A 10,276-nucleotide genomic window follows, 5' to 3' on the forward strand; every position below is an offset into this window, starting at 1 on the left:
AGCAAGGAATTTGCATTTGCACTGATACATTTTTTATAAAGCTTTAGTGTACATAAAAACCAGCTTCTTGTTTACGTGAAAATAAATGGAAGGTTGTCTTTTTGCGCTAGTAATGTTGTGGAGTTGTATTTTGTCTCGCATCAATTATATCGTCAGTTATATCGTTATCGCAAATTTTCAAATATATATCGTGATAAATATTTTTGGCCATATCGCCCTGCTCTAGGTCCAACTAGCATTTTATTTCTTCACTTCAAGTAGGGGTGACGTGGGCCACTAGTGGCCCCTGGGCCGCGAGTTTGAGACCCCTGCTTAAGGTCTTTACCTAACAATATGCGATTTGGTGCCATCCAAATAAAACTGAATGGAACTGAATCCCTGATCTGCAAAAGAAGCATGAATTCAATTCTAAAATTAGCTGCCAAACATGGGAAGATTTGTCGGTGTTATTGTGTTTAATCTTTTTTCATTTTTATGCTTTTGATTTTAAATGAGCTGTGGGGAACTTCTGTTTGAAACACAAGATAAAACTGAGACTTCTCAGATTTCAAACTACTGATCAGATCCCTCTTAAATGTGTTCACCTTCCATTGCCATGCTTTCTGTGAGGATAATGTGGGACAGGATAGTGGAAGAGATAATGAAAATTCAAGTCCCCAACAGATGTGCACTACATTAAAAGGCAGCTCTGCACCAAAGATGAAAACCTTTAATACAAGTTCAGAGGCTTAAGTGAAGAAATGGTGCCATTCATTCACTACCTTCCTATGAAAAGCCATGCAAAATGTACCAATGCTCTTTATAATGCTTGCCCTTAATGCAGTGAAGTAACTCACATTATTAATATGTGCCGTGTGGAATTAGTACTAATATACAGAGTTTCAGCACGTAAACAAATAATAAGCTGCTTCCATATATGACCTAAATTTTAGAAGAAATATAGCACTAATCATGTTTCCACCAGTAGTGCACTGCAGTTCAGGTGGGGGTGGGGCTGTTTAGTAATCAGCAATGAGTGTCTCAGAGGAAATGATATTATAACTCAACATCATCACTATGATGAACAACTTTAGAAAGCTGTGGCTTTTCTTTGGACACAATGATTTAGCTTCAAATGGTTCAACTTCTACTTTAAGGGTGGATGCTTCCAGTTTGTGTCACTTTCACTATCACTTGGTGAGCGGTTTTCAAGTGTTTGCTGACGAGTTGGTGTCCCATATAAACTACATGCGGCTGTGGCTTCGACTACCAGCAAGGAGGCTTTTAGCGCAGCATCGTATACCTCCTAGGACCAATTTAACCTAGCAACAGCAAGGAACCTCCCGCAACCACTTGCCAACTGGCCTGTGTGGCTGGAGCCTTCGCTAACTTAACAGTTCTACTTTTTGTCTAAAAAGATTGACTCGAATTTCTGCCCAGTAGACTGATTGGCTTGTACTACGTTGATAGAACACCATTAAATCTATACTGGATCCGAAGTAAAGCTGTTAATTTGTCAAGTCAATTGATGCCTGTATGTTTGATGGGTCTTAATGGGATATGGTGGCTAATCTTTATTCTCAAAAGTCTGCAAACACTCAGCAAAATGAAAGCTAAATTTTTAATATAGAAATAAAGAGTGCAACTGCTCTACTACTCTAACTGCATACTTTATGTGGTGTAGGTTATAGGTTTCACACTATGCCAGTGCTTATTCTGTTAAGAGAAGCCATGCACAAAAAAAGTAATTAGAACTCAGTTTTTGAATTCAAACAATTCAAAACATCCAAAACAAATGAAGCAACTCCTGATCAAAGCAGTTCAGTGTTGGACTCGGTGCTTGCTTTGATACAAACTTAAATAAAACTTCCTCCTTTACTTCAGCTTCCTCTTACATGTGCCTGGCACAAAGAAAAGAGAGGTTCTTGCTAACACAGCAATTTAAATTCTGAGAGCACCTCATAGTTTAAAAGACCTATTTAGCCTTGTGAAACACAAGCCAAAGCACTAAAGAATAAAAAAGGAGGAGCTTTGTGGAGCATTTAAATAAGTGAGGTTGCTTAAGAGAAATTTGTACACAGAACAACTGCTCAAAAAAATACTCACTCATAGAAAACAAAATACAGCAGCCTCTTCTTGAGTCAAATCCAAAATAAGCACGGTGTTGCATAAACTAAGTGTGTTATGCATTTTTGTTGCTTCCACTGGGCAAAGCTCCTCCAGATGCTCTACTGAATAATTCCTACTTGAATGCAACATGAAGGCAGAGGGCCATTAAAGAGAAGATTTAATGGGATAGATGGATGTATATATACAGAACATGTGACCCTGGACAACATTAAACTTATACAGGTCAGTGCATCTGCTTTACATTGTACATAGAACAGTATCTGTGCTAGCAGCATGGATCAGTTATATTTCTCAGTAGTCACATAATATTGAATATGTGCTGGTGTACTGACAGCTGTCATTATACAATGAAGTAGTGAGATGATCAGCCAGCCGGACAAGAATTTACTTAATCCCAAACTATAAGCATGACATGTTTAGGTTTTGAATGATCTGTACAATGCTATTCAATCACCCTGCCCCCAACTAGCCCTCGGCACCATAAGGGTAATACTCCAGGCTCAGCTGGCTGGAGTGTTCACGCACATCTTCAACCTTTCCCTCTCTCTGTCTGTAGTCCCAGCCTGCTTCAAAATGGCCACCATCGTCCCTGTACCCAAATCCTCCACCATCTCCTCATTGAACGACTGGCGACCTGTAGCCCTGACCCCCATCGTAAGCAAATGCTTCGAGAAGCTGGTCAGGGACTTCATCTGCTCTGCACTACCCGACTCACTGGACCCTCTACAGTTTGCATACCGCCACAACAGGTCCACTGATGATGCCATAGCCCTGACACTACACACTGCCCTGTCACACCTGGAGAAGAGAGACACGTATGTGAGGATGCTGTTTGTAGATTACAGCTCAGCATTCAATACCATCGTTCCCTCGAAGCTGGACAGGAAACTGCAGGATCTAGGACTGAGCAGCTCCCTCTGCAGCTGGATCCTTAGCTTCCTGTCTGACAGACGCCAGGTGGTCAGACTGGGCAGCATCACCTCATCCCCCATCACACTGAACACTGGTGCTCCACAGGGGTGTGTACTGAGCCCTCTCCTGTACTCACTCTACACCTACGACTGCACAGCCACTAACAGCTCCAACATCATTGTGAAGTTTGCGGACGACACTACAGTGGTGGGTCTTATCACCAACGGTGATGAGACGGCTTACAGGGAGGAGGTCAGCGCCCTGACCCACTGGTGTCAAGACAACCATCTCACCCTCAACGTCGCAAAGACAAAGGAGTTGATAGTGGACTTCCGGAGGTGCAGAGAAGTACACACCCCCATCACCATCAACGGCGCTGCTGTGGAGAGAGTGAGCAGCTTCCGGTTCCTTGGCGTACACCTGGCTGAGGATCTTACGTGGTCAGTACACACAAACAAAACAGTGAAGAAGGCGCAGCAGCGCCTCTTCTTTCTCAGGAGACTGAAAAGATTCGGCATGAGCCCCCGCATCCTCAGGACCTTCTATCGCTGTGCCATTGAGAGCATCCTCACTGGATGCATCACCACCTGGTATGGCAACAGCACCGCCTACAACTGCAAAGCTCTCCAGCGAGTAGTGCGGTGCTCTGAACGGATAATTGGAGGTGAGCTTCCCTCCCTCCAAGACATCTACAGGAAGCGGTGCCTGAGGAAAGCGGGGAGGATCATCAAGGACTCCAGTCACCCCAGCCATAAACTGTTCAGACTGCTTCCATCAGGAAGGAGGTTCTGCAGCATCCGGTCCCGTACCAGCAGACTGAGAGACAGCTTCTTCCACCAGGCCATCAGACTGCTGAACACGTCATAGACACCTCAGCTTCACTACTGGAACTTCAACATTATGCACTCCACACTGTATATAAATGCCACTTGTTTTGCACATATTCAACTCTGTATATTTTATATATTTTATTATTATTATTTTTTTTTTTACTATTTAATTTGTAAAAATGTGTATACACACACACACACACACACACACACACACACACAGGAAAATATTTAGTATACACATCCAAAAATGCATACACTATTATATATTGTACATATATTTATTAGTTTCAGGTTGGCCATTCTTGTATTTTGCTCGTTTGTGTTGTTGTGTTTGCACATCTCTGTTGCTTGTGGGGCTCGCACACAAGAATTTCACTCGCATGTGCTGTGCCAGTGTGCCTGCACATGTGATGTGACAATAAAAAGTGATTTGATTTGATTTGATTTGACTTGACATTGCTGCAAATGCCCAGCGGTTTGAGCTAATCTATACTGACATAACATGAGTAAAGTCAATAGTAGGTCTTCCCTACAGTACACTACAGGGCGACCAGGAAGAGAAAGATAATGGATAGAGGACATGACAAAACTGCATCACACTGCAGCATGACCAAACCATTTATGCATGTCAGGGTTTTTCCTTGCTCAACATAGGTCTTTGAGTCAGGACTTTTACACAACCATGATGGGTCTGGACTTCTGGTCCAGATTACCTTATTTAAAAGAAGTTTTATAAACTCAAAATACAAAAAATAAAAATTACAACCATGGCGATTTTCCTTTGGAGGGAAAACAAAGTTTCCTTTCCTGCGCCATAACACCTGCAGAGATTAAAAGTCACTCGGCACATAATTCCAAAATCTGGGTGATGGAAGAGCGAGACCAACTTTGCCTATACCCCATATTCAGCAAAAGCTTAATCGGTTGAATTCAACAAAGCTGAAATATCCGCTCACAGTAACAATAATATTCTTGATTGATTAAAATGAAGTAAGTCTCTTTGCTTTTCCCTTGTAGCGCCCATCTACTGGCACAAAAATGACAATAAAAGCACAGGATGAACTGCAAGACTCTTTAGGTCACTTCTTTAAATTTAGACTTAAAGTCTAACAATTAATACACTACAGCTATAAATCAGAATCAGAATACTTTATTAATCCCTAAGGAAATTATGTGTGATTTGTAGTTTGTGTTAGTCTTGGGATAGGTAGACCCCATCCCACGTTATCTAACTCAAACACAGCAATTCACACTGGAAGAAATACTATTTAATTCAACATGTCTTTGGACCTTCAGAGGAAAACACTTAACATCGAACACAGTAAAGTCCCAGCAGACTCCAGAACTGAAACCTGGGACTTTCGCCCAGTAAGGTGCTAATAGGTGCTAACCACTGCATCACCGTGCCATCAGAGGAGATTGAACTATTTTTAAGGCGACTCAAGGGAAGCACTGAAGGAAACTGAACAAAAACTAAAGTCACCAGTCCATGTGCAGGTGGCCAGCATACTGTTACACTTGTGCTCGCTTTAAACTCCGTGCTGGTGTTTTAAAACCAACTTTGTTCAACAAAAGCCATTTTATTCAATCTCCACTTTATTGTGACAAAGGCAGAGACAGCTGTCAGCTGCTGTAGATCTTGTATTTTGCCAGGCTCTATTCAAACTGTCTTTTCTTCTGTCAAAAGGGGCCTGCTGGTTTTGTTTGTCCTCTGATCCTCTGGAGAAGCAACACAGAAAAAAAAAAAAAAAAAAAAAATCTTATAAAGATTTCTTCTCCAGGACAGTTTTCAAGTGAGGCACTGCAGCGAGGCCTTCTGGGGAGTTGAGGCCCATTGTTAAGACAGCTATAAAGGGAGCTTTTCCAAAGAGGGATTGGGCTTGATGAAATGTGATGTATGCCTTACTGACAAATGATGAATAATCTGGTGCATATCTTTAAAAAAAAAAAAAAAAAAAAAAAAAGCCCCTCTATCATCTTGTCTGAAACAAAACTTCTGTTTCAGACTATATCTATGCAGCACAGATTCCCATTTCCAGCAGCTGCAATTTCATGAGCAAATATATCAAGCTTTTTTTCCATGTCACATTTTTAGAAAATGGCTTGTTGTGTCACCAGCACTTAGATCATTTACAGCTTAATCAGCTTTACTATTTTTTCCCCTCTCAAAGTCAGCAACAGGCCCTTTGGGTCTGTGTGAACAAGTCGTGCGTATAGAATCGGCAGAAAAGCACATTGCTCAGTGGGAATTGATTGAGCTAGAGACTGAGGGCAGAAGGCATTATGTGGTTACAGATGCAAACTGCTGTGGTTCATGAATACCAGACAGAATAGGGCCTGAGGACATACTGTACTGTTAAAAATCAAACAAAGCAAATGGGAGACCAAGTTTTTTAAAAAATAGAAGAACAAAAAATGATATGGTGTGAAGAGGCTTTACTAAAATATCATGTAAGCATAAAGTAATATATGGTACACTACACAGCCCAAACCTAGGTTTTAAAACATCCCTGTCTTGTGGTTAATAAAGCCTGGAAAATACAATACAAACATTGAACTGATCTCTAAATGGGCGTATACAATATTATAGTTCTAAATGGTCCAAAATTTAAGCTGAGGAGAACTGGTGGAGGAGATGGGTTTACCCTTAAGCTGCTGTATGCTATTCCTGGTGAGAAAATGGGCCGTACTGGCCTACATACCTGTATCCTGCAAGCATTTAATGGACTCCATCTGATGAAGCTGAAAGGCCAAACTGCTCCGAAATCAGTTTCCATAACAATCAATTTTACCTGATTGTTTTACTTTCAAGTTTTCTTTACTAATGAGCTTCGAATGAAGTAGAGTCATCGTTCACATTATAAGTGAATGAAATAATCGTGCATGTCTTTGCAGTGCAAGTACCGAGACGGATCCAATGGGCCAAATTTAATGAGCCAAAAAGTTTGACCGACTTCCTAGTGAAATGCACCAGGATGACAGAACATTCAAAATGTTAAACACACAGTGGATGGCAAGAGAACCACAGCTTAACGTTCAGGAATTGGCCACAACAGTAAAACCACCTTCCCTATAATGTGTAAATCTCTGACCCATCATGGCATGGAAACAGGACCTCAGGGGGTGTCCTGCAGTGCCTGGCACTGCGACATTGGCGAGAGAGCCGTGTGCTGGCTCCAAAAGCAGAGTACAACTTTTAATGGGTAATTGCAACGCAGATGGGTAAAGAAAACTTTCCTAATTAGAGTTTCAATAATAAAGCAAATAACAAAGCACCAAACACTGCATAAGGCTCACTTGATACAAAGAAGCACAAATACAAGGACTGCGATCCTGACCAAATATGAGCTCAATCTAACTGGAAAGCTGCATCTGGCTCACTACCCCCTCAGAACACATTCATTCATTGTTGATGAGCAGCATTTTAAACTTGTATCAGCTTTGGAAAGACAAATAATCAACACGAGTACTCTCTTGCCTAAGCACCACTGCTGTGAAAAACAACTGTGCCTTAGGACTGAAAGTGTAAAAATATGCCGGGACAGTGTGCATCAGTGCTTCTAGCAAGGATTCACTCTGACACTCTGTTACAATACAGACTGTTTACCATTTAATCAACGGTAAACATCAGTTTTCTTCACTATAATCAAATCCCAAATCCATCAGTCACACTTTCCTCTCGGAGACAGGCTGTTGAAAATAAGCCAAACGTATCGCTGAGCTTTTCATCTGGCCGGCCTTGGACCGCTCGCTGAGTGTATTATGGACTGAATGGATTTGGTTAATGCCAGAGCAGAACAGCTATCCTCTGCAATTACATTAACTAACAGCCCCTGCAGTCAACACAAAGAGCAGTTTGTCAGGATGGGAAAAAAAATCCCTCGAAATAAAATGAAATGCTGTCAGTCAGTCATCACGGCAGACTGATCCACTGTCCACAGAGGTCGGAAGCTTTTTAACTCTTGTTCATTGTTTTTCTTGCGATTGTTGCTTAACAAGTGAAACTGAGCAAATGTTATTTTCTGGCAAAGAGTGAGTATTGTTAGAATCATCAACCGCTTGGAGAAGGGGAAATTTCAAATATTTAAAATATTATTATAGTTTAAAATTGCAATATATAACTTCTACAAATATTTATAGATCAGAAGACTTGTGTATAAGAATTTGCTAGAAATCCCAAATTACTCACATCTCTTAGATTTTTTCTGTGTAAAGTATCAGCAACAAAAACACTTTGTATCCAAATTGTATTTTGAGATGTTGAAACTGGCTAATAGTAATAGTCATTGATGATGGGATGAGACTTAACCATTGAGAAATTTTATTTGTAACATTTAAAAAAAAAAAGAATTACACTATAATATTTTGCATGATGTATACACATTTCTCCATATAGCTATAATAAGTACAGAACAGAAACCCCACCACACTGTCCTAAATGTAAAAATCGTGTAGTCACCAAATTTCATTATTTGCAGGAATGGGTGAAAATTCAAATGCTTGGAAAGGTTTCTGCCTCCCTTCAAGAAAATGCGGCCGTTATTCAATCTGTTTTAATGTTATCAAAGAAAAGACTAATGGTCAAATGGGTCAGCGTGATGGAAAAACATACCATCATGTACCATTTCATTCTGGATGTCACAGCCTCTTTTGCCTTACATACAGTCTAGTAGCATCACTGTAACATTATTTGTTTTTTTTTGTATTTTGTTTGTTCATCTACCTTAAAAACAACTCACTGTTCGCCAGTATAGTAATTCTTGGAGATTTAAAACAGCTGCAGGTGTTGTGGTGTATTCTAAGCAGGAATCCATGGCTACAGAGCCAAACAGCTGGAGCTGCAGCAAATCTTTTATTATAAAATACCACATTTTTCATTTTATGTGCTCAAATTCAATTCCAGTGTGGATTCAATGCCCCAGTTTGGATGTGTGAAGGGTGCTACAGCAAAGGATTATGGCAGAGTGGGATAATGTCTTCTAAACGCTTGAACTCAACATTTTCTGACATGGCATTCTGCGAGATACGTGAAATAGCGATCTAGGCACATTTAGGCTGCTTACGGAACAGTAAATCCAGAAAAAGAGAACACAATTAGGATTTTTTCCACATAAAATCACCTTAACTTAATTTAAAAGATGTACACTGAGGATCAGAAGGCATTGTAAGTCTTACTACTGTTTCACCAAGTACCCAATCAGTCAATTCAATTAGATTCATTCCAGTTAAGTTTAACACTAATATGGAAATGTTTTGAGTAAACTAACACTACAATGAACCTCAGTGAACCTTTGCCAGAGACTCCAACACATCCTCAAAGAAGAATCACTTGACGTCAGCACTATCAAAGAAATTTGTCACACTCTTCATCACATTCGCAGTAAAGTAAGCATATTAAATCCAATGAGACAGCTCTTAAAGACCCAGCATTTCTTATCAACTTAACTGCAAGAGATGAAGTCAAAATATCCTACCTTGTGGGTGTAAGGTGCTTGTCCCAGGTTAATGCCATCTTTTGCAAGTTTATCCCGTATGAGTACTTTGAGCTTCAGTTTGGGATAAGTCACAAAGTCATTACAGTCTGTGAACCTCGGGTTATGGTTCCCAGGACAGGAGGCCTGGTGCACTCCTGCAGTCTGTGCGTGACACCTCGGCGTCTCCAAGTCACCCAGTCTGTCTGAGTATGAGATGTGGTGGCAGGCAGAAGCATCCAGAGGCTCTAAGGTGAAATAGTACCCAGGTGCTTTCCTTTTGTCCTCCTCTTTTAACGCTTGCACTGCTGTGAGCAGCCTGTGTCTGTGATACTGAATGCGGACCCCGATAGCATCCAGGTCTGGTTCTCCAATCTGCTTACAAACTTCCAAGTCATCATACCCATTGTCAAAGAATGACTCCACATACTGGGTCAGGTGTAGCTTAGACAGCCACTGGAGGACGAGATTTGGCCCCTGGCTCATCTTAAGACTGGAAATAGAGAAAAAATTTAAGTGCACATCATCATCTCCATTCACACTGGTGCTGTTGCGCTGGGCCTGTGCGGTGGCAATCCAGCACTGTGGGCCGTAAAACTTTACACAGTCTTCAGTTCACTTCTCCAAAGCAAACACAGGTATTGCTTGTGGATAGAGCATTAGACAGCAAAGCAGACGCATATCAGGAGACAGCAGGGTACTGTCAGCTGCCCTTTGACCTCACCCACCCACGCTGAGACACCTGCACTTCCCAAGTTTTCCGGTTCAGACTCTGTTGCTGTCACGTCGCTAAAAGTTTGGGAAAGGGCCAAGGGTTTCACATAACAATTTCCCCTTTGGATGCAGTCAGCGAGACTTCTAAATGCAAGGCTGTTTAGCTAGTCTGAGCAGTCAAGGGAAGCGTAAAGTTAACGTTAGCGGGGGGGAAACTCTCTAAGTGAGTCCGCTGTG

At 41.2% G+C, this 10,276-nt stretch overlaps 1 protein-coding gene across 1 annotated transcript in view; it reads right to left on the bottom strand.

The window, feature by feature from the left end:
* The window catches only part of sash1b (SAM and SH3 domain containing 1b), a 63,795-nt gene extending 53,969 nt beyond the window's left edge, over positions 1-9,826 (bottom strand). The window contains exon 1 of the mRNA XM_080869969.1: positions 9,329-9,826. Within this exon, the coding sequence (XP_080726095.1) occupies positions 9,329-9,811 (483 nt within the window). The 5' untranslated portion in view covers positions 9,812-9,826. The remainder of the gene's footprint in view (positions 1-9,328) is intronic.
* Between the last annotated feature and the right edge of the window lie 450 nt (positions 9,827-10,276).

This window comes from Rhamphochromis sp. 'chilingali' (assembly GCF_963969265.1).
Source record: "Rhamphochromis sp. 'chilingali' genome assembly, chromosome: 21".
NCBI lineage: Eukaryota > Metazoa > Chordata > Actinopteri > Cichliformes > Cichlidae > Rhamphochromis > Rhamphochromis sp. 'chilingali'.